General features: G+C 37.4%; 1 protein-coding gene across 2 annotated transcripts in view; it reads right to left on the reverse strand.

The window, feature by feature from the left end:
* Positions 1-6,741: 6,741 nt before the first annotated feature.
* The window catches only part of LOC126088972 (uncharacterized), a 97,999-nt gene continuing 79,490 nt past the window's right edge, over positions 6,742-25,250 (reverse strand). For both annotated transcript variants that reach the window (XM_049906875.1, XM_049906874.1), the window contains 4 exons: positions 19,126-19,342; positions 18,488-18,631; positions 14,338-14,474; positions 6,742-10,458 (listed from right to left, as the gene is read on the reverse strand). In XM_049906875.1, the coding sequence (XP_049762832.1) occupies positions 10,278-10,458; positions 14,338-14,474; positions 18,488-18,631; positions 19,126-19,342 (679 nt within the window). In that variant the 3' untranslated portion in view covers positions 6,742-10,277. The remainder of the gene's footprint in view (positions 10,459-14,337; positions 14,475-18,487; positions 18,632-19,125; positions 19,343-25,250) is intronic.

Below are 25,250 nucleotides of genomic sequence, written 5' to 3' on the forward strand. Positions count from 1 at the left end.
ATTTCTAGGAAACCTATGTAACACTTTATTTTGTTCCAAAAATCCTTGATCTATTTCTCTTATCTCACTGTTTGGATCTAGTATTATGTGCACTACTACCCGTAATATTTGTTTGTACACTTGATAGGTAATTTATTTTCCTCCAAAAATCTTCTGTCAAATTTTCTTCTTTATTGTACCAAATTAACTGCAAATTTACTGAGTGTGGCTTATTTACCACCACTTCTGCTGGGAACCAAGTCCTTCCTCAGAAGCTTATTAGTTTTCTCTTTCCATAACTGTGTTATTATTATTACTGAATGTTTTGAGTGCCACTTCTATGCCTATGTGATCGTCTGTGCTGCTCCTGATCATTTCTTCCCTACACTCCTGTGTGGGTAATGTCATTTCTTGTTCCTCATGGTCTCCTGGAATAATTAGGACCATTTGTACTTAGTTTCTTATTACTGTTGCAGTTATTGATGGATTGCTATCTTTCCAAGTATCTTTGTCATGTCTACCTGTTCTAGAAATTATAATAATTTATTGACCTCATCCTGGTCTGTGCCTAAAAGTTTGGCCCTTAGTCTCTAAAGTAAGTGGCTAATAATCACTTTCAGGAAAATTTCTCATGCATCAGTTTACCTATAGATACTTGGCTTTAGTAAGGTGCAGTCTATGTTGTTTGTATGAAATCAAGAATGGGAAAAGAAAGGGCAGTGCTGATGGGAATTTGTGACTTCCAGCAACACAGGGCACTGTGACGAAAGTAGAAAATTTATGCCGGATCAGGACTCAAACCTGGATTTACCATTTCCCATGAGTGGTTGCCTTAACTGTTATGGCCATCCAAACATAGACTCTGACTGACTCAAATTTCCAACTAATTGTACTCTGCAGTATAGTGTTCTCTGTCCATTAAACCCCTACTTCCAAATTTTTGATTTTCATAGAAATTCAGAAAATATTAGTGCATCCACACTGAAACAAACATCAAGAACCCATCATTCTCATACAGAATTGTATATATTTGAGCAGAGTATGTTCTGTTGGACAATTCCAACACAAATGATGATGAGGCCAATGCACACATTTATAAGAAATAGAGAATGGCGAAAGAAAGGGAGGGGTGGGTGGGAATCCGTGACTTCCAGCCTTACAGGGCAGTGTGGTAATGCAATGGTGAAAATTGAATATTTGTGCTGGACTGGCACTCAAACCCACATTCACCGCTTCTCATGAGTGGTTGCATTAACTGCTTCGGGCATCCAGACACTATCCCTGAGTAACTCAAATTTACAACTTATTGCACACTGCAGTGCAACATCCCTCATTCATTAACCCCCTACTTACAAATTATTGATTCCTGTATAGAATTTAAATGATAGTAGTGCATCTGCACTGAAATAAACATCAAGGAGCCTTCATGCTGTTACAGAAATGTACTTATTTCAATACTGTCTGGTTAATGGATGAGGGATGCCGCACTGCAGCATGTAATAAGTTGGAAATTTCACCAGGTCAGGTACCATGTCCAGATAGCCAAAGTGGTTAAGGCAGTCACTCATGAGAAGCAGTAAATCCTGGTTTGAGTCTCAGTTCAGCATATATTTTCAACTTTCGCCATTGCATTACATTAATTTCCTGTGCAGCTGAAAGTTACAAATTCCCGCTCATCCCTTCCCTCCCTCTGCCTGTTCTCTGTTTGATATAAATACATGCACCAACTGCATCATCACGAGTGGTGTCTGTTGTGTAAGATATGTCCAACAGAATAGACACCACTCAAATACAAATTCTATAAAATCTCTGTACCTTCTCCAATAGCTATTTTTATAGAGCTTAGATTTAGTTTCTTTTTGGTGTCTTTGCTGCAATATTTTGATTTAAAAGTGACTCAAAATCTTGATATGTTGCAAAATAGTCTAATTGCAGCATATTCCATTGATTCATCTCTGGTTAAATGACTTACAACAAATCTAATTTTATTGTGATCAGTCCAAGTATTTAGTAGCATTCATTTAATTCTTTTGAAAAATAAAACTGGGTGTGCATCAGCAGATAGTGTAAATTTAGTGAATTTATGATTCAGTCCTTATTTAATGTAGTTGTTATCACTTGTATTATATTGTAACTCATCTCTAGTTAATAAATCCTTGACATCCTTTCTTATTTCTGTTTCAGCATAATCTAGGTTTAACATATTAATACTGTTACTAGAAATTACGTGGGTGCTATTCACCATAGTCTTTTAATTATTAGATGATGAGTATCTGTTGACAGGCTTTGTACTGGTAGTTAATAGTGGTAGATAATAGTGGCAACATCTTTATTCTTGTTATATACTTCTCAATACCTGTGGCATTTATCAGATGCTAATCATTTTAGTCTAGTTTTGGAACTGTTAGTTATCACTGATGTTCCTCTATATCCTCGAACTGTTTCAAACTTAGACCTTGTTTTTTCTCAAAGTATTATATTGTGACAACAGTTCAAGCAATTCCTGATCCATTTTTGGTGACTTGGGCTAATCGTTGCAGTATTGTCTACATAGATGACTCCATTGTCATTTGCTCATCTAGAAAACCCATATTTATGACATACTTTACTACTGATCTACACAAATAAACTAAATAAGTAATAATGATGGTCAAATGTTCTCTTATACTGTAGTTAATCCAAAACTTAATATAATCATGGGAAACTGGTAATCCGCTAATTAACACTACCTCATAATTTATGATCACTCCACTGATCACAATTTAACATTAATAAGACCCATCGGGTTGTTGGTTGAGCTCTGTGGTGGATGCATTGAAAGTCGCTGGCTGCATCACTGGTCTCAGACTGCTGCACTGTTACATGGTGTTATTCTGGGATGGAATGGAGCTTGTTGAATGCGGCCAACCATTTTTGAAGTGCTCTTAGATGGTGGTGATGTAGTCACAATCATAGTCACAGACTCTTCTTGATGTAACTCACTCTTGATGTTAGCATGGAAATATATGTTGTCGTTAATAATTATGTTTCTGAAAAATCTGTGTTTAACTGAGGTGGTTTCCTCAATCTGCTCAATCAGGGGCACCGAATAATAAAGATGCTGATTCACCAGCAAAGTATCAAGCACCTTTCTTCGCAAGTGAAAGAGAACTAAGAAACAAAACAGCAAAACAGAGATATAAATAACTACAACCACAAATATGACTAGAGAGCTTACACACACTGTAATGACTACTTCGAAGTCTGTGTCATTTATTTTCTTCCTACTGACACCAGCTTTTCTGAATTGTGCAGGTGGGGGGTTCTTCCTACAACATTTCCTTTAAATCCTCTTTCTTCAACCCTCAATAGTACCTGTCCTCCACCTACCTATACCTTCCATGATACCACTCCTGCACTACAGATGCCTTCTATCCCACCGATGCACCTGCTAGTCCTTTCCCATACACTCCCACAGGCTGCATGTCTTTCCACCAACACTTCCCTGCTATTCCTCTCCCTCCCCACCTTATGCTTCCTCCTTACCCGCACCACCCTGCCCAGCAGATTGCTGCTCATTTCAGACATAGTCACAGATGGCTGGCTCCCAGTGCCCATGTTTGTACGAGTTGTGATTGTGTGAATTTTCTATTTCTGTAAAAGGGTTTTGTCTGAAAGCTTAATATTCCTGTGGTATTTTTCATTGTGCCTGTTTGCGACTCAACGCCTGCTAATGTGGCAAGAAGATATCTATCCTTTCCACATTGTTGGAACAATAATATCTGAATCACTAACTGCAGACAGGAAAGATGTCCAAACTTTGTTTACTGCATCGAAGAAGTCCTGCTGGGTATGAACATCGTTTATGGCAGCTATGGAACTTGTCCTATCAATAAAACCAAAGATAGGGATTTTGGCATCTTCAGGAGGAAACAGGAATGATATTACACAGTTGGTGAGGTGATAGACCTCATATTGAATTGTTCGCAGGAGAAAGATAAATTTTGTGTTGCTCTCCACAGATTACAGCAGCCGGTGGCCAAAAGTCTACAAAAATTTCCTAAGTAATAATTCTTAATGAAAAGGTGTTCCAAAGGCAAAAGATTTCTTTTGACCCATCAAAGTATTACAAATCTAGTCTCAGCAAAGGTAGCGCAATGTAAGATTGACACCAAAGTGCTGCAAGGTGATATGAGTACTCAGATGAATCCATGAATCTAGAAATTCCCAAGGAACCTGCCTACAAAGCCAAACTACACATAAATACATTAAAAATCGATGATGTTAGAAACAGTTCAATTTATATTCCAACAGAAAAGATGCAATTTTGGAATGAATTTTAACCATCTCGTAACAATGGGAGACATAACTAAAGAGAATGTGCAAGATCATAAACTTATTTTGATACAATAGTGTTAAAATGTGTTTGGTTTGAAGAAAATACGTAAAATAAATTTTTATCCTCAAAATATAAAGCTTTAATTCATATTGCATAATGTTTACTACAAAAAAGGGGGAAAATATAAATTATTTTGTTTTGGAGTTTATTGTATATCATTCTTAAGCGCATGGTTGAGACTATTTATCAGTATTATTAACTTTTCACCACATTCCATTGACTTATTTCTTGTTACCTGCTGCAATCTCTTATCTTGCATCATTTTCCTGATGTAGCTATGTTAACCAGAAGTGGCATTTTGAAGTTGTTGGACACATTTCAAATATCCATAAACTCCCTCCAAATTTTAACAAATATAGGAAGGGGACACTATTATTATAAATGATTTACAGTAAATGTGTGCCCTTCTAGCCACTATCATCCCAGAAGGTAGACGCTGAAATATGAACATGATTTCCGTGCACTAAAAGACCGATTACTTCAGGCTGTGTACACATATCACTCCAGTTAAGACTTTCTGTTGTGGCTCTATTCACCAATACAAGTGATGTCACCCATTTTTTGGACAACCAGCTTCAACTTTTATACATCTGTTTTTTTCCCCTTCAAATATACACTTTATTTTAGTTTTATGTCGCAACATGTTCTATTACAGCCAAATCACAAAGTAATTATTTATGTAAGTTGCTCAGTAAAGATGGAAGTAATTCTGAGAGATTAAATGATGGGTGCGTATGCTGTAGAATCAGGTAACACCTATGAGGTATGAGAGAAAAAGTAGACTAATACTTTATCTACCAAAGTTTTAATTTTTCGAACAACAATATTGTCCCCTTTGGGACATTAACACCAGCAGAGTTGTTATTCCCAGTCTTGCTAACAGCACCGACAGGCCATGTCTATCACATTCTTTTGAATGTTCTCCAGAGTCCCAAAATGACATTTTTCGATTTTGCGAAAAGAAAACAAAGTCACAAAGGGACTCTGACTACAGGAATCCCTTTTGAGGTCAAAATTTCCAGGTTGCAAGTGGCTCAGCAGTGAGGTTTCTTGGCACCATTTCGGCACAGACCTTTCACATGTCCAAAACTTTGGTCAAATTTTTACTGTACAGTAAAAGTGTTTAACAGGTGACCTAACCTTTTTGTTGAACATCAGTCTGATCTTACAAGAGCGCTCACGCAGGCGCATGCACGCACACACATTTTTGTCAGTTTTTGAAGTTGAAGGTCTCCATGAGTGAGGTTCAGCTTAAATGTGTTCTCAGCCTTCCAAAAATGATTTGTGCCAGCAAAAAATGTGCTTTTCATGAGGACTGTTGCCCACAGGCCTGCTTCAACTTTTCAAAGGTCACACGCACGGGCTCCGCAAGTTTAACACACAAAACTTTATATGGTATAATGTTTCTCTAAATTCTTCTGTTCAATTTTCAAAACATACAGCAAAAAACACAGCTTCATTAACTGCATTCTCAAAAATCATGTGATAGCTGTATGTAACTCTGAGCACCTGGAAGGTCTACACAAGTAGAGCAACACGGTGTTGCCACATCGTTCACTATGTTGTCCACCTCATTACTTTTCCAACACACATCATATCATACTACTACTTTCTTAGCTTTTGTCTTGCAATAATGTGGAATGCCCATTCTCATTTGCTTTCCACCACAACTTTGTCATGCAGAACCTGATGTTTGATATCAGCAAATATTAGTTTCTTTTGAAGTCACATCATACTGCAGTTTCTGTATTTGACGTGGATGAAGGAACATTGCACTGAAATTTACAGACATTGCACTAATATATTTCATGCCAAAGCCAAGGCAACATGATGAGGAAACTAAATGTGTCTCCCTATGCAAGAATTACATAATTGTGTGAGCATTTTGGGAAGCAGACACTGGGACATTTGAAGTCTGAGTCTGTCCATGAAGCATACATGGACAGAAGATTTTGTCTATGGAACTGCTCAAATAAAGTGTGAAATCCTTGTTAAAGTCCCAGTCTAGTACAGTACAAATTTTCATTTGCTCCCTGTAGTGGTCCAACATTTGCAAATACATTCCTTCTTTTAAAGTCATTAAGAGATCTAAAATAAAAGCAGTCCAAGAATCATGCCATGGATGCCACTTGTAATTTTTCCAACTACCTTTTTTTAAAAAAAAAAATTTGTGTGGAATCATACTGTAAAACTAGTACCATGATGGTGAAAGCACTTTCATTACTACCATAATGATTTAGCTTCTGTTGTAAAAATTCCATGTTTGTGAATATATGAGTGTCTGAACTACCTAGGACTTTCAGATATGTCAATTTTACCATAATCATACTGTTCATTATATACAACTTTCTTAAACAAGGACAGGATTGAACTGTAAGGAACAATAATGTAACAGAATTTATTTATTTTTCCTGCATTGTAGCACAATGATACATTTTTAACAATTGTGTTAATTTTCTCATAACCCAAAAAGAAATTCCGAAGCAAAATAACATTCCTGGCTGCAGTTGGAGTGGAATTCAAAGAGAATATTACCTGTAAGATGCAATATTAGGCTTCCACAAGTAACAAGAAGCCATTTTTATTATGCACAGGCCCCTGACTAACACATCCAACAACATACAGGAAATGAAATATATTTTAAAATAAGACAAAATTTCAATAAGCCTGTTAAGGAATCCAGACTTTTCTTTTAAACTGACTGACAGGTAATTTACTTTCTTCCATACAATTGAAAAACAAATGATTATTGCTTTTCTTCAACATTTTTCCCATTTAATTTCAGGTAGGAAAATTTTTAATTCAACAGCAGTTTATTTGTTATTGATAGACAATTACAATTGTAGCCTAAAACAGTTTTTATCATTTTAAGAAATTTAGGAAAGGAAAATTTTCAGACTCATTAAATATAACAATTTTACATTATAAGCTAACACCCAAACAAATTCTTCAAAAAGAAATTTTTTTGTTTTCTTCTGATTTGAAACTGCTTTCAATGAAAAAAAGAAAAAAGTGGGCTCTGCTGACACTCAAATACTGGCCTGCTTCTACAGAACCCCGACAATTTGTAAATTTCAAACGTACCATAGACCATTTGCTAAATGGTGAAGAATAACTACTGGTTGTTAAAAACCAAAGTTTTCTTAGTACACAGGTTAATCTGATACCTATCAAAACTTTGAATTCCCAACAATGTCACCAAAAAATGCAAGTTAGTAATGCATCACAGTGATGGGACAAAAATTCATTCTACTATTGCAGCAAGCCCTCTAGCCACAAGGCAGGTCTCACAATGTATTTGGTGGGCTTGCTAAATGCCATGATAACCTGGCTTATATTATTAACATTATACAACTTCATGTGTACCAAATACATTTCTCTCTCTCTCTCTCTCTCTCTCTCTCTCTCTCACACACACACACACAACACACACTCACTCACTCACTCACTCACTCACTCACTCTACTAGTTTCTTCCTCCTTTTCCTCAACAATCTAAACAACAAAGGAGACACTTTTCATGTCCCCTCCCATCTCTACCTCTCTCTGAAACCATGGAACACACACAAAAACATGGGACAATGTGGCAGAGGTTAAGAAATATTTGCCAATAGTACTATCCTGAATTACGTTACAAAATAATCTCAAGATACGCGTATGTGAATACTAACTGCCTGCATGTCCCCCCCCTCCCTCTCACTCACTCACAGAGACAGAGAAACCAAGCAGGAGATAAGTTACCCCTAGAGGGAAATTTCAACATACATTATGTTCCATGGTTTCCACAAAGTAAAAATTATTAACTTGTGAAATGTGGCTGCAAATGTACACCTTGGATGATTTTCCTTAAGCAATCATTTGTAGTTTATGATTTACTAACACACTACAGAAGCCATCTACAGCCACATATCACATTAGATCTTATTATTACATTATACTGGATTAACATATATACAGAAGATTAAACAACAGTGCAATTTCATGAACTGTCAGATATCTATCTGAAGCTTCTACTCAACACTGACCCTGAATGGTAATACAGATCACCAAACTACAAGGAAACAAATCAGAGTGCCAAATCTTATACATAATGAGATTATGAAGAAAGAGGAGTGAACTTAGATTTCACACAGAAAAATAAATATGATAAATATTTCATTGCAAAAGAACATGAAACTACTACTTTTCTGCACATCTCTGCTGTACTATTTTCATCGACTGTTAAAAGTGAGTTTTCAACAAACAAATGTTTCTCTACAGATGTCTGGTAATGTGTCACAAAGTAGAGTGAAGTAAGGATTTAACCAAGTCTAGCAAGGAAAAAAAATTAATGTCTCTGATGGTACACTTAGGTGGAACAATAAAGCAAGCTTGGAAGTTAAGATGCAGAATATCCAAAATATAGGATAAAACAGAATGGTACCACTTGGTTGCACAAATTTTTAAATTGCTTTAAAAAATTCTATAACATCAGGACAAAACTATAACATAATCCTCACAACATTACAGAAAACAAATGACTGACAATTAGAATACAAAATCCCAAATGTCTGTCAGAATACAATTACACTATTAGTTGTAATTCTACCACTCTTAAAACATCTTGGTAACAGTCAAGTTGCAGCAACAACTAAAACAAGATCCCTAACAAAGAAAAAATGAAGATGTCTAACAGCATGTGACAGAATTTTCTGTTACAACATGAGCTCCAAGTAAGTTCAATGAAAAATTAAGAGCAATCTTAAATAAGTCATTTCCCTCCAACACATGCATTTTTTAGTCACACTAATGATTTTTTTAAAAGTGGACATATACAAATAAGTATTTAAGATTGTTCTAAGTGTAGGTGTATTCTGACACTTGCCCAAGGGAAACATCCAACACTATGCGATAAATATAACAGATAACATTTACAATATGGTGCAGTGAAATATATGATATACATAAATAACAATGATTCATATGCACCAGCTACTATGCTCATTTCTTTTCTTCTCATAAATGTGAGCACAAGTTGACACAAAAATATTTATGTATGAGATAAATATGTAGGATTCACTGGAACAGGTTTACCAGTACCCTACTAGTACTTGGTACTGCTGATGATTTCCACTACTAAACTATTTCATCAGCAGTGCCATACACAAACAATGATTTACATTAACACAATAAACAGAATATGTATAAATCAATTTTCTTCAGTACATTTAAACAGGTTACAATGATTGCTTTCCATAAATAATTGATCATATGTTAGTGTCAAGTATTTTTCCATGCCAATGGCAGCTGTTCCAGTGATATCAGCTTGTAAAAATTATGTAATTCAATCCATTTATATGACTGTAGATTCTGAAGACAATGTACAGTCTTATAAATTAGTATGTAGCAACTATATACACAAAGATGCTAATCATTCTCATTCCTAATGAAATATTCTCATGGTTACTAACTTCCCTTTACTAAAAACAAGGGAAATGTACTGTCACTGGCAAGGAAAAATATCCAATTAACAGTTAATCATGTGCTTATATTTTCCAATTACCACTTGTTCTAATGTTTTTAAACAGATATCACACCATGCAATTGCTTCACTGGGCTGCAAACAAATTATTTCTCCCAGCACTTGGCACATTGCACAATTCCAGCTGCTATGATGAAACATCAATATTTCTCAAAACAGACAGGACAATATGCTCTAAAAGGTAACAGTGATAACTGTACTCCGTCCAATACAGATGTTAAAGCGGCCTCACATCGAAGAAAGAAATTTAAACTGTGAAGCGTGTGTCAGATATTCACACGTTATAGTTGTACACACACACACACACACACACACACACACACACACACACTCTGAATGAAATTCACAAACATAAAATAATTTTAATTGATCTAGTACACCTATTACCCTGGTATCAGGTTCACAAGGTAACAGGACGAAGCGAACGGGGGACACAGGATCCCTTCAAGCGAGTTGTGTCCGGTATGGTCCGAAGACGGCATCCCATGGCAGCAGAAGGTTCACGTCCAGCAGGGAAGCCAGTGCTCGGGGCTTCAAAATGCTGATTGTCGCTGACCTGTCGCAGGCACCCGGAATGCCGCCTGCACACAGAAACTTAATCCGTATTTGCAAAATTTTTAATGTATTTGTGCACATAATAGCAAGATAATTTCATTTACACTTGCCCCCCCCTCCCCCACCCTTTTCCTCATCCTACTCCTCCTCCTCCACCACCACCATCACCACAAACCCAAAACTCTGTAGTGTGTGGGGTATTATTTGCCTCTGCTTTTCCTGTTCCACTTTTGAAACGAGTCTGTAAATTTTCACTGTAGACGTTGGTACGCACCATAATCTCCACCTTTCATTTTTACAGATTCCCCAGTGATATAATTATGTATGTAGTAGAATAACTTTACAGCCTGCCTAATATGGTTTTTTTTTTCAGTAGCTCAGCATAATTTTACAAGAAAAACAGACTCCTGAGAATTTTAGACACAAGCAATATTTAAAAACAGAATGTTGTATTCCGGCTTTGCTGCTGCATTAATTTCCCTGAATTATTTTGATACATCAATTGTCCTTGCGTCATCCTTTTTGATTTTGTGTTTTTATTCCATTTCATATCACTTTCCAATAATACACACAGTTGCTAAAGTGACAACTGAGTCAAGTAGCATACCTGTAGCGTTGTTCTTAAAGGTTACTACCTCTATATCTCACACATTATCTTGCATTTTCCCACATTCAACACAAGGAGCCACTCCAGCCATTTGCTATACTGATTATTTTGTCTTTTCCTCCTTCCTTATATACAACAACATCAATAGACACAGTGTCATACACTGTGTTTCGCTATAAACACAGTGTTTAGCTATACTGACAACAAGGATAGTTGTCATGTAATCTGCAATCATTTGCAATCAGTTCGAATGTTTATTGTGCAATTGATTCTTAATAAATGTATGGTAAGAATGGGACTAATTTTGATGAGTATTCAAGGAGGTATGTGTATAGTTTAACCAAAAAGTACAATGGAATAACTGGTTGGCCCCTGCTGTGTGGTTGGGAGGCGACCATCTTGCTAGATGTATACACCACTTGGTTGCATCAGCACCTGAACTGTCACAGATGAATGCTTTATTATGCAAGTTCACTCCAGGCTCACACTGCACTGAGCCTAGCAACTATTCCCATCTCCTGAATAAAGAACTACAAGACTGATGGCTGACCAGGCCACAGAACACACACTTCACACATCAAAAGCAGCTCTAAAAGACAAGGGCGCACAACTGTTGATACCATATAGAGTCTACATGCAAGCCATCTGTTTTTGCTGCAGCCACCTTACTCCTCCGATGGATTGCTGTAGCCCTCGCCAAGCCATTTAACCCATAACATACAAGTGAGAGAGCCGAATGCCATCCTGGCAAGTAAAAAGAACAGTTTTCCCACACCCTTCCATAGCAATCATTGCACACCAGACCATTACAAAATACAACAAAAAACTAAAAGTTAGGACGAGACAACAAATGAATTGCTGGATGAGAACCAAGGAGAGAAAAAATAAAAGGTTTTGAGCTGAGCAGTAACAGCATCAGTAATGAGCAGTATGATAGGAGGAAACTAAACAGGCATGAATGATGTGTCAGCAGAATAGGTAAAAGTAGCTTCAATTATAAGGAAGCAGTGGCTATATTATATGATGAGGGTAATTTAAAAGGAGAAGGCATCCCCTGAGAACTGGAAGAAAGGAATAACTGTCCCACTCTTCAAGAACATTAACAACAGGGAATTTCAGAACTTTAGAGAGGTGATAGTAATGTTTCACTATGCAAAAATATTTGAGAAAATTCTAGGGAAGAGAATAGGGGGATGAAGCTGAGAGGAAAAATGAAGGAAGAGCAGCATGACTTCAGGATGGGGAGGTGAACAGCACATTTTACAGAATGTACATCTGCAGTAAGGTAGCTGAAGGAGAAATATGAGTGTGGGCAAGAACTGCTAATGGCTTTCCTGGATCTTGAGGTGTGTATGATAGTGTGTGATGTAGAGAAATATGGGAAGTCCTGAAGAACACAGGTGTGCATAAAAGTCTCTCAAAAAAAGCTAGCTTATGTTAAAATTGGAAGAGAGGCACAGATTGGATTAAAAACAAAGATGTCCATTTCCCCCCCCCCCCCCCCCCCTCCCCACATACACACAAAAAAAGTTCCCTACGAATTATCAGTGCAAGGAGAAAGATGGTGTCAGCGCCAAGAAGCTCCTCATAAATTAATGATGAGGGAGAGGTGGGTGGGTGGGTGGGAAAGAGACAAGCATACCACAATAATGACTTTTCTTCCCTCTTGGCTGAGCAATATACCAGCCAGAAGTGATAGTTTAACCACAGTTTTTAAACAAAAAATTTAATATTATTCACATAATTAACACACTGAAATATTAAGTAGTTTAAAATTTGTGGTTTATAAAATTCAATAACGTCAAATTTCAATGCAAGGTTAAAAATACAGAATTCCATGGTTTTTTCAGGTAAAATATAATTCCCTGAGAATTCCAGATTTTCCAGAAGGATTGCCACCCTCTATATGAGGTAATGCACAAATTGGCAGGATTTAGAGTTAATGGTCTTCGCAGGTGGCCTACTGATCTGGAGGAATGAGGAGGGTGTAGCTCAGTGGTAATTATATGAATGGACAGATACTGAATGAAATTTAACGTGAGAACAAGTGCATTTGTAAGTGAGAAACCAAAGGAACAATACCAAACCTAATATGTACATATTCTGGCCTACACTTATGAAATCAGGGCAATGGAAAAAAGGGACTTAAGCAAAGACACGTGCACATGAATGAAATTTCACATAAGCAGAGTGGGAGTACAAAGATGGACAGCATACTGCTTCTTTTGGATATGATGTGGAAGGGACCATCGAATCAGGGAGGTGTAAAGGAAGTACCAATGCAAGAACCAGGTAGAATCAGCAAGGCTTAAATGATACAGACATGTAAAGAGAAAGGCATGTGAAACAACAGCAATGAAAATACAGTGCAAAAGGCCAAAAAGACAACCAGATGGAAGCTTGCTGTTAAAAGAGGAGGAGGAGAGAATTTGGAAAAAATGACAGGACTGGAACAGGGTGGTGGTAGTGCAGTGATGGGAGGATTGAAAAGAATGAAGAGGCTTATGCACAAAACATACCCAGCCAATGACTAAACTGTTTCTGAAGACAGATTCTGAACAATACAATTAAGATGTAATGACAGTATCCCACAATAGCATGTAAGTTATATCATCAGTCAAGTTCTAAATGCTTGAAAGTTCAGCCAGTATACACAATAATACATTCTTTTATCATATTAGTTAGTGAGGGGAAGGGCGCAGAAAAAGAAGGAAGGAAGATTAAACCAACCTTCCATTACCCTCATAGTATTAAGGTGGGTAGAGGATCGTCTAAAGCTATTAAGGGAAACTACCAAAAACTCGAGCAAGGGTACACAGATGGGGAATTTAATGCAGTCCTCCACAGTGAGAGCTCAGAGCCTTTACCACTGCAACATCCCACTTGGTGAGAGTTTAACACAAATTCAACATTAACATTACTAGAAAGTTAGCCTCAGCTTTGAGTGGACAAGGTCTGGAGAATGACCCCTTTATAACTACAAGAAAGCTTAATTATAGCATTTTACCCTTAAGTTATTTAGCAGACCATGTTAAATCTACATCATTACGACCTTACCAAGGAGTTTAAAAACTGTGTTTCTTAAGTAAGCAACTCTAACACAGAATACAAATTTTAATGTTTTGTGTGTGAAAAATACCTACATATATACAATGCAACCCTGGTTATTCTAAGCCATGTATTTGTAATACTAAATCAAAAGCCAATACAAACTTTTCACTAATTAATATTTGACCAAATAAACATACTGAATGGATATGAACACCAGAACATTAATACTTTTTTAGTTTTTCTTTACCTTTTTCTGTCTTTTGCTGGCATTTTTAGACTGAAGGGTCGTTCGTTCATTTTCTTTTCTGCACCCACTTCCATGGATAACAGAACCTTATTCGACAGCATCCTTCGAGAGTTTGTTGCACCAAAATCTTCAAATGACTGAAAATACAACCATAACTTACAGATAAATTTTCTTACCCCAGGTAATTCTTAATTTAACTATCCTTATTTTATAAGGTTGACAAACTGATCCAAATACAGTCAGACCTGGATAAATGGGACCTGTATAAGACACAAAACTCTCTAAATGAGAGTGATCAACAGGTTCATTCATTTTCACTCCTTAAAACCTTTGTTAACCGATAAGGTAGAAATCTCTATGAGTGAAACCACCTGACATTCCACTTACACAACAGAGATACTTGGGGGAAATGCAGGGAAGCAATTTATCTGAACAGATATTTTATCGAGAACTTTGATATTCTCTGCGCAAACAAGATGAACGAATGACCTACAGGTTTCAAAGATATGTTCAGTAAACCATATCACTGTAATGTAATGTACTTTGTGCCCCCTTTACTACGAGACTGGGTACACTTATTGTCCAAACAGCAGAGACAATGCATCTCTTGCAAAAATAATCAGATTATTCATTCACAAAATCTATGTACGCATAACTCACAATAATACAATCTGCGTATACACATTGCACGCCACTTTACAGCGAGTGGCAGAGTGTACTTCTGGTACTATCTTTTATCTTTGTTCCATTCACAAATGGTGCATGGGAAGAATGACAGTCAGTGAACATGTGAACAAGCTCCAATTTCTCCATTTTTCTCAACATTTCATCAAGATGAATATCGGAGGAAGAAAGTTTCTTTAGATTTGGTGATATAAGTTGAGGTCTTCTATTGAAGGATTACTAATTGATACACAGAGAATGAAATGAGATCGCATACCAAACAAAGAACTTCAAATATCAAAATTTTAACAGTAAACTATTGAAGCATTGGAAACAAAAGTCCTGGAATTTACTGATCCCGCAAAAATCTGTCACAGTTTACTCTGAATCGAAGCTAGACGAAACTCGAGGTAGAAAGATTCGTAATATTAAATGAGACATGGAACTACAGCAAAAATACAGGTTAGACACATTAGGAGCAGGAGCGTTCATTGCAAATGCCAAAAATATTGCATCTATCAAGGTCGAAATTGAGTGACTACAATGTTATCTGGACGTGAATAACCAGGCTATGTGAAATTAAGTTAATCATCAAATGTCTTTACCGAAGACCTGATTCTGTTTTAACATTCGCAAAATCATTCCTATAAAGTTTACACACAGTAGTGCGGAAATATCACAATCATGCAACATTAGTGGGAAGAGTCTGAACTACCAACTACAGATTGTAGAGTCATGAATTAAATGCAGGAGTTAAGGGCAGACAGCTTTGTAAAGTAATTACAACCACATTTTCCAAAAAATGTGTGTTGTGTAACTAGTTCAACAATCCATAGAATATGGAAACACTTTAGACCTTATAGCTACAAGCAGCCTGACCTTTCCAACAGTCAGTCTGATGTAGTGATGATGGTTACTAAAGTTAATAAATCTGCCACGGCAGCTAGGAGAGTTTTTATGCTGGAAAAGAGTAGATAAGCAGTGTCAGCATCCTACTTAGACAATGAATGGACATCATTTAGCTTCAATACGAGGGATGAAGAGGAATTGAGGGCAAAGTTTGCATGGATTCTGACTAGTGCTCTGGAGTCTTACGTACCGAGTAAATAAGTGAAGGACAGAAAAAGACACGTTTTGGTTTAATAACAAAATTCATAAAATGCTGAGGAGCTAAAAGATTGTTGCACTAAAAAACAGGGGGTGGGGTGGGGGGGATGACATGGAATTGTCAAAAAGGCAAATGTCTGTCAAATTTCTTGAGTCTGTAAAATGATTGATGTGCAAAGCATACAACTTCCACCATTAAACCTCAGCAAAAACTCCTGCTGAGAACCCAAGAAAATTCTGGTCATCTATAAAATTCACTAAGTGGGATGAAGACTTCTATTCTGTCACTCATTGACCTATATGGTGTGGCAATTGAAGAAAAAGAAAGCTGAAGTTTTAAATTCAATGTTAAAAAATCATTTATGTAGGAGGATCGTACAGACATACCACTGTCTGACAATCACACCGACTCCTGTATGGTGAACAAAGAAATGGGGATCCCTGGTGTTGAGACATGACTTTGTAGAGTTAAAAAACAAACAAGTCACCATGTTCAGACGGAATCCCAATTTGGTTTTACACAGGGTACTCTACAGCATTGTTCCTGTTCTTAGCTTGCATTTATCATGACTCTCTCGCCCACTGAAAACTCCCAAGGACCTGAGGGGGTGGGGAACAACAACAACAACAACAACAACAACAACAACAATGGCAGCAACTCTTACATAAAAGAATGGACCTCCAAAATTGCACACCAATACCAATATCCTTAACATCGGTTTGTTCTGAATTCTTGAACATATTCTCAGTTAGAATATAATGAAGTCCCTTGAGACAGAAAAGCTTATCATAAATCAGCATGGATTTATCACGCAGTGCTTGTGTGAAACTCTGCTATCCCACTTCTCATAAGGCATCCTGTGGTCCACGGATGAAGGGCAACAGGCAGATTACATATGCCTAGAGTTTCAGAATTGACAAAGTACTACAATGGTGACTTAATGAATTTCATAGTAAATGTAATAGGTTATTGGTGTCTCAGACTTCTTCAGTAACAGAACCCAGCACATTGTCCTCAACTGTGAGTGTTCATTGGATACAGAAGTATTGTTAGGATCTGATGGATAGAGTGAGAAGAAATATGTTACTTTTTGCTGAAGTTATGTGGTGTAAGGTACAGTGGCATCCTTGGAGTGGTGAACGGCAGCTTGCCCTAAATGAGAAAAAAATAAATTAATGCAGATGAGTAGAAAAATTATCATACAATGTTAAAACACATTGTTGGCGGTGCGTTGAATGACAATCCGGTTAATTAAATACCTATGCGTAACATCGCAAAGCAATATGAAATGGAACGAGCACATCAGGCTGGTAGTAATGAAAGTGAATGGTCGACTTCGGTTTACTCGGAGAATTCTAATAAAGCATAGCTCATCTGTAAAGGAAACTGCATATAGACCACTGCTCAAGTGGCTGAGATCTTCACCAGATCGGATTAAAGTAAGACAGTGTAACTATTCATAGTTGTGCTGCTAGCTGTATTACTGGCAAGTTCGATTAACATGCTATTATTACAGAGGTGCTTCTTGTACTCAAATCTGCATTTGCACCCGAGTGCAGAGTGATTCTACTGTTGCCCACAAAGATTTCACCTAAAGACTATAAAGAGACTAAGAGAAATTATGGCTCATGTGGAGGTATTAAGGCAGTCTTTTTCCCCTTTTCCATTTGTGAGTGGAACAGAAAAAGTAGTGACTAGCAATGGTACAAGATAACCTTCTCCATGCACCATAAGGTGGCTCACAGACTATGTATACAGATACACAAAGTTTCTCTTTTAGTATTTGTCACTGGAGTTCGTTGACCATCATCGTAATGCCCTTGCAGCAACTGAATGATTCTGTGACAAAACTCACCGCTCTTCACTGGATGTGCTCTCCCTTCTGTGGGAGAAGGTCTCAGACTGTTGAAAAATGCTTAAGAATTGGTCTAACAAGTGTTTTGTAAGCCTCTTCTTTCGTTGATGAATTACATTTCTTTAAGATTCTTCCAATGAATCTTAAGACACACATCTGATTCCCCTAAAGTTTTGTTTTATGTGGTTATTGCATTTTAGGTCAGTCTGGATGATTATTCCTTACATTTCATTTCACAGTTATTTATCCCAGTTATCTGTGTCCAAGAAGGTAAGGAACAGTAGTGGATTTCTTCATCTATTTATGCCGGAACTGGTAAATACTAGAGAATTTTTTTTTACTATGGCAATAGGCAGAAGAGGTCAGGGTTATCACTTAACATACAATGGCTCAGTGTAGGCATTGCAAGGTAAAACTTGACATTAACAGAACAAATTAAACAATAATGAGCATATGACAAAATATTACACCATGCATCCAGAATGCAACACATACATATTACTTTTGATACAAAAGAACTATACCTCATTTTCCTTCCCATCAAGCCCATTTTGACTGGGGCTACAGTGCATAGGTGCTGCTTGACTGACACCAAAATCGGAGTCATCGTATAATTGGACGTCATTGCTTGCTTCTGTTTCTGATGATGGAGAAAGGCACTGCATCTTCTGTCAATGAAGTGTAATGATTAGGTGCTTGTATCACAAACTAAGAAGAATGACAAGCTAGTTTCTTTTCAATCTAACAAATCTGAAAATTACACTAAGCATAAATTACAGGCCTTTCAAATACCATTGAGTGGCAGATTTGTTATAACAAACTGAGATCTCACACACACACACACACACACACACACACACACACATGCCACCAAGTTAAACTCATTTTTCAACATTAAGATACTTGTGAGAATAATTGTGAAGCACATGAAATTACAAACACAGCTGAATATATGCAGAAATTGAAAGAATACTTTGCGATTCCACCACTGTCAAAGGATTGTCATCTTTCTGCTATCTCCAGCAAATGAAAACTCACCACTAAGAAGCACCTGCACAAACTCAGCAGGATACTATAGCATTTGGAAGCAAATATTTCATTAAATGGTCAAAATATTTATGCAACAAGAATCACATAATATAGTGCCTAAACATAGAAATACCTCGGCGCAACCAGCTCCAGAGTCATTCGAGTCTGATCCTTGGTACAAATGTTGCACATAGCGTAAATCAGAAAGCAGTTGCTCTCCGTCCAGACTAAGTTCTTCACGTAGCTTCATGTGCTCAGGATTCATGTCCTGTGATGCAGTGTGATCTACACCAGCACACTTCTTACAAGTGTCTCCTGTACCATCATAAGTACCACTCCAAATATCATACCTGTTCAACAAAAGTTTTCGAACTTCAGAAGCAGTAAATGAACCCAAAGACAGCATAGCACTTTATTTTATATTATTCACTTAGAAAACATAAAAAGTGACTAAATCATGCAAAGGAACAACAAGAAAGTATCATTGCAGTATGGTAAAAAAGCGCCAGAAAAGCCTGCTCAGAAATGATTCTTTTAAGTGGATGGACTGAACTGTATATTCAGAGCTTCCTCAGATTTCAGCAGTAAGCGACTAAGTAACAACAACAACAAAACAATGTATGAACAAAATCTGTAAATATGGAAAAAGCTGTGGTTTAATAAGAAACAATGATATTTACTGATGTAGGAGCCTATAACAATACTCGATTGGGCATTTAAAAGTTTCCTACTCTCTGCTTAAACCTATAATTAGAATTCTGAACAAAGTTGGGGAAAATAATATATATTATTACATTAAGAAAAGTTGTCGTTTAATGTTGTTACCAAAAATCTCAAAGCGTTCTTGACCAATTTAATTAAAATTTTTACAGGATGTTGTAATAAACATCCATACAGACTTACGTTAAAGGTGTTTATAAAAAAAAAAGTACAGGTTTTCTATTAAAATTGACTCAGAAGGAAAATGCTGTGCTGTGGTGTTCTGTGAATATGTGCGGTTTTGTTTTCTTTCTTGCAATCTGTTTTATATAAACACACACACACACACACACACACACACACACACACACACACACACACACACGTTAATTTGTTTATTTCTTTGCAATCCATTTGCACAGAAAACTGAGAAATTGGGTTTTTGGCTTACGATTAGACTGCCACTATTGAATCAATATGCAGTAACAATAAACAAGGCCCAAGGCCAGATAGAGGGAGAGTAGCAGATGGACAGAGTACAGGAGGGAATGGAAATAGGTAGGGGGAAGGAGGAGATAGGACATATACAAGGGTTGGAACTTAAATAGTGGTAACTATTTATTCACAACTGATACAAAAGAATTACATGTTTTCACCTGTTACTGTCCTTTACAGTAGTCACCAGCCTTGTGTAGAACCTGTTGCCAGCTATGTGGAAGACGTAGTATACTGTTAGCAGAGCCTGTTCTGTTGATGGTGTGAATGGAGCGGTCTACTGCCTGTCGAACCTCTGGAAAAGTTCTGAAGTGAATGCCCCGAAGTGGTTCCTTCATCTTCGGAATCAAATCGAAGCAGCAAGGACTGAAGCCAGGGAAGTATGGTGGGTCCCATATACCAGACAGAGCAGCCACAGCTTGCGCTGTATGCACCCGTGCACTGTCTGTAAAATGATGGGTGGGTTAAGCAGAAAGTGCTGCCGCTTCTTTCGCAAAGCAGGTCACAGTTGATGCACAAAAAACGAACAGTAATACTGTGCAATGGTCTGCCGTGGAGGAATGTAATGCATTAGGATAACACCATCACAGTCGTACAAGAGAATCAAGAGACCACTACTTTTGCACCATCAACAGGACAGGCTCTGTTAACGGTATACTATACCTTCCACATCGCTGGTAATGGGTTCTACACACAAGGACAACAACTGGTGCAAACATGTAACTCTTTTGTATCAGTTGTGAATAAATAGCTGCCACTCCGCCTATATAAGACAAAAAGGGTCTGCCGCAGTTGATGGATTGGTTACTGTTGCTACAAGTGGTGACGAAGTGGGGATTTTCCTGTACGACCATTTCAAGAGTGTACCGTGAATATCAGGAATCTGGTAAAACATCAAATCCCTGACATAGCTGTGGACAGAAAAGGATCCTACAAGAATGGGACCAACGGCGATTGAAGAGAATCGTTCAACATGACAGAAGTGCAACCCTTTTGCAAATTGCTGCAGATTTCAATGATGGGCCATCAACAAGTGTCAACAAAACATCATCGATATGGGCTTTCAGAGCCGAAGGCCCACCCGTGTACCCTTGATCACTGCACGATACAAAGCTTTACGCCTCGCCTGGGCCTGTCAACACAGTCATTGGACTTTTGACGACTGGAAACATGTTTCCTGGTCGGACCAGTCTAGTTTCAAATTGCATCGAGTGGATGGGCGTGTACAGGTATGGAGACAACCTTAAGAATCCATGGACCATGTAAATCAGCAGCGGACTGTTCAAGCTGTTGGAGGCTCTGTAATCGTGTGGGGCATGTGAAATTCGAGCTATATGGCACCCCTGAAACGTCTAGGTAAGACTGACAGGTGACACATACGTAAGCATCCTGCCTGATCACCTGCATCCATTCACATCAACTGTGCATTCCGACGCACTTGGGGAATTCCAGCAGGACAATGCAACATCCACATATCCAGAATTGCTACAGAGTGCCTCTAGGAACACTCTTCCGAGTTTAAACACTTCTGCTGGCCACCAAACATCCCACACATGAACATAATTGAGCATATCTGGGATGCCTTACTATGTGCAGTTCAGAAGTGATCTCCACCCCCTCGTACTCCTACAGATCTGTGGACAGACCTGCAGGATTCATGGTGTCAATTCCTTCTAGCACTACTTCAGACATTAGTTGAATCCATGCCATGCCATGTTGTGACACTTCTGCTTACTTGCGGGGACCTACACGATATTAGGCAGTTTTACCAGTTTCTTTGGCTCTTCAGTGCATACTTAGCAATTGCTACAAATAGCTGTGTTTCCTAGTATACATGTATAAATAAATGTAATTAAAAGTGGGTTACTCTACAACAGTATATTTTTTGTAAACAAACATCATATAATGCACTTTCTGTAAAAACCTGTCACTGTAACTGAAGTAACCTGTGCATACGACAATCTATTGGGACCATTTTTCTCCATGGTTTGAGAACAGGATGAGTGCAAATCCTTACCATGCAACCTCAAGCAGTATTACCAAAATAAAATTGCATATTGAAGTATCTAGAAATAAGGGGGTATTTATGACAGTAAATAGCATGTTATGTCTATTTTCAATCCTTTCTTGACATCAAACAGAAGTAAGTACATAAGCTGGGTGGTATATGTTGTTATTTAATACAGCAATGTGTCACTTCTTACTATACCGATGAAAGCTTTTCATGGAGAAACATGTTTTTAAATGGTTGTGTAGGAAGAATGACCCACTGTTCGTATACGTCTTGGATTTATGTATAGATATGAAGACTGAAATGTGAGTATAGTGCATCCACAAAACAAGATGATGAACAAATGTCTTTACTTGTGTTGGAGAAGTCGTTTACACTTTGGACTTGAACTGAGGGGAGCCTGTGGACTCCAGAGAAGGGGCCTGATGACAATGGTCTAGCCCCAGAACAAGTGAAGCTACAGTGAAACCCAGCTTTTACACTTGTCAAGGAACTTAAATAAGATATAAGATACCCCCTTACATTTTTCACACTTTATGTATGATGTATGTACACAACAGACATCAAAATACCTGTCAAGGACTTGTTTATTATCTAATAATAGTTTATTACCTAATAAAAACAGGTGATGTAACTGGAACTGATAAATTTCTAGGAAACAGAAATGTTTGACTCAATTTCATAGGTCACAATCCTTGTTTCCGGAAAGCCTGCAGCTGTCATTCATTATTTAAATAATGAAACACTGCACCAGTTACATATCTTTTCATGTTTCATACGATGTGCTTCGAGAATTTTTTGTCAAGTGCAATTATTTACACAAGTTTTTTGTGTGGTGTTTGCATATGTGTTGTTCTGCATCTCTTGCACTGTAGTGGTCTTTTTGATGTTATCAGGTACTGTACCTCCTCAGTTATGTAGTGAACCATACAGACGCCAATTATCATTCACATTGTTTGTGTAACATTAAACAAAATACTGGACTTGACAACGAGAATAAATCCTCGAAATATGCTTCTCAGCATGAAAATATACATAATTGGAGCTGTCTTTAAACTGAAAACATCCGAGCAATGCAGAGTGACTGAAGGTGTTAACTAGCGCTGCAAGCAATTAAACGATGAAACACGCTAAATATGGTTTGATAAAGGTGTCAACAATCATCACAGAACCGCAGATGCACAGTCGAGACAGTTTGGAAATAATCGTGATTGGTCATGATATCTTTATTCGAAAGGACCTAGTTACTCCCATCAGCCACCATGCAGAGTAGAGCTTGGCAGCAGCAGGAGATACAGCATGAATTGTTCCAACTTTACAAGCACTACGTTTACATGTGACACACCTTCTGAAAGACAACAACTGAATTTCAGAAACATTTCTTTGCTGTCGTGTTCACACATTAAGGTATGAAGTGAATCTGCTAGCCCAGATAAATACGGTACGTAGCAAACAACTGTTAACAGTTTATGATTTAGTCAGCACAATCACTATTTCTCTTCAATTAGATGCTTCAGTCTAATATTTCTTCTTACCCTTCCCTGAACGAAAAGCAACTGTGTCCATATTAGCAGGAAAAAAAAACAAAAAAACAAACCAAGATGAAACCTGACATCCCAAACACATTTCAGAACCAGTTGCATTTACATGGGAGCAAAAATCTATTGCAGAATGCAAAACTGGCAACCTGAAGCGAATTTGCAGAATCGTTTCTAAAGTGTTTGCATGACCACCCAAAAGCGGTATTGGGAAATCTGTTTACGAAATCCAGTATTGGGAGCCTCATGCAAACGGGGTGACATTGAATGGTTCAAATCTGCTGAGTAGAGCACCCTGGTGTCAAGAAACTTAAACATGCCATGTTTGTAAACACTACTTGACACACAATATCATGCCACCATCATTTTACACAAGTTTTTCCTCTGTGAACATTTTTCATAAAGCGCAAATTGTGGAAATATTATAAATCAGGTGCAAATTCACATTTTGAACACAGGAAATTTGATGGAAGTGATAAAAAAGTCATACATGGTGTGAAGAGTTAGTTCTGGGAACTGTGTATTACACAACCTCTCATTTACTTACTTGCTGTCATTCATTCGCTAACTTATGTCTACACAGAATCTTCACTTCATGTCATTATGGTTTATGAGATATGTTCAGAAGAGTTCTTCAAAAAGTGGTTATGTGATTTCGCAGCGAGAGAATAAGAGTTCTCTCTTACAGCCCTAAACCCACTGTAGTTGGTAGTGAAGTCGCATACAATTAGTGGAACTGCATAGCCGGACCACTGCAGTAAGAATCATGGAAAATATGACCTTCAGAAGATATTGAAGATAAATAATAATATGAACAGGAGAAGGGTGACAGATCTCTTCACAAAATAGGTACATCCAGTAAGGCAAGCGTAAGCCTGAGTGAACAGTACCACTTCAGTATATAGGTTAATAATCTTACCACACCTATATCGCCAAACACACAATGGAAGAGAAAACCACAAATATTCTGTTAATCATACAACTCCCTTTTCTTTTGGAAGAATCTGTGCAAGGACACATTATTCTCAGCAAATTCTATTAATTTATGACCTCTGCAGTTACAAATATCATACCCAGAGTTTCCCCACTTGTGACGAAGCAAGCTGGGATCTTTTTACTTCCTCTCGTTTTGCCACCTGCCTCCTTAGATTTATTTTTTCATTTTGACTAATTACCACTAACATATATAACAGTACTAGATTCATAACAGTATAATCTGCATTTACATAAAAAATAAAGGTTCGTCTTCAGTCTTAAGAAATATAGCACCAGATCTAATTTTGAGCTTAGTTTTGTGTATGTAATCAATTTCCTAATTTATTCTGACTATTCCTAGTTAATATCTTTTGTTATAGGGTGAAATCAGTAATTGTTTCATGACAGATTCTATTGTTGAGTTATAAACGAATATAAATTCTGTACTAATTATAAACATTTGGAAGAAGAACAACTAGGATTCTTAAAGTATTGATTTGACTCCATTCCGAAACATGTTAGCAAAGCCAGCCCTTAATT

This window comes from Schistocerca cancellata, chromosome 1 (genome assembly GCF_023864275.1).
Source record: "Schistocerca cancellata isolate TAMUIC-IGC-003103 chromosome 1, iqSchCanc2.1, whole genome shotgun sequence".
In the NCBI taxonomy this organism is placed as follows: domain Eukaryota; kingdom Metazoa; phylum Arthropoda; class Insecta; order Orthoptera; family Acrididae; genus Schistocerca; species Schistocerca cancellata.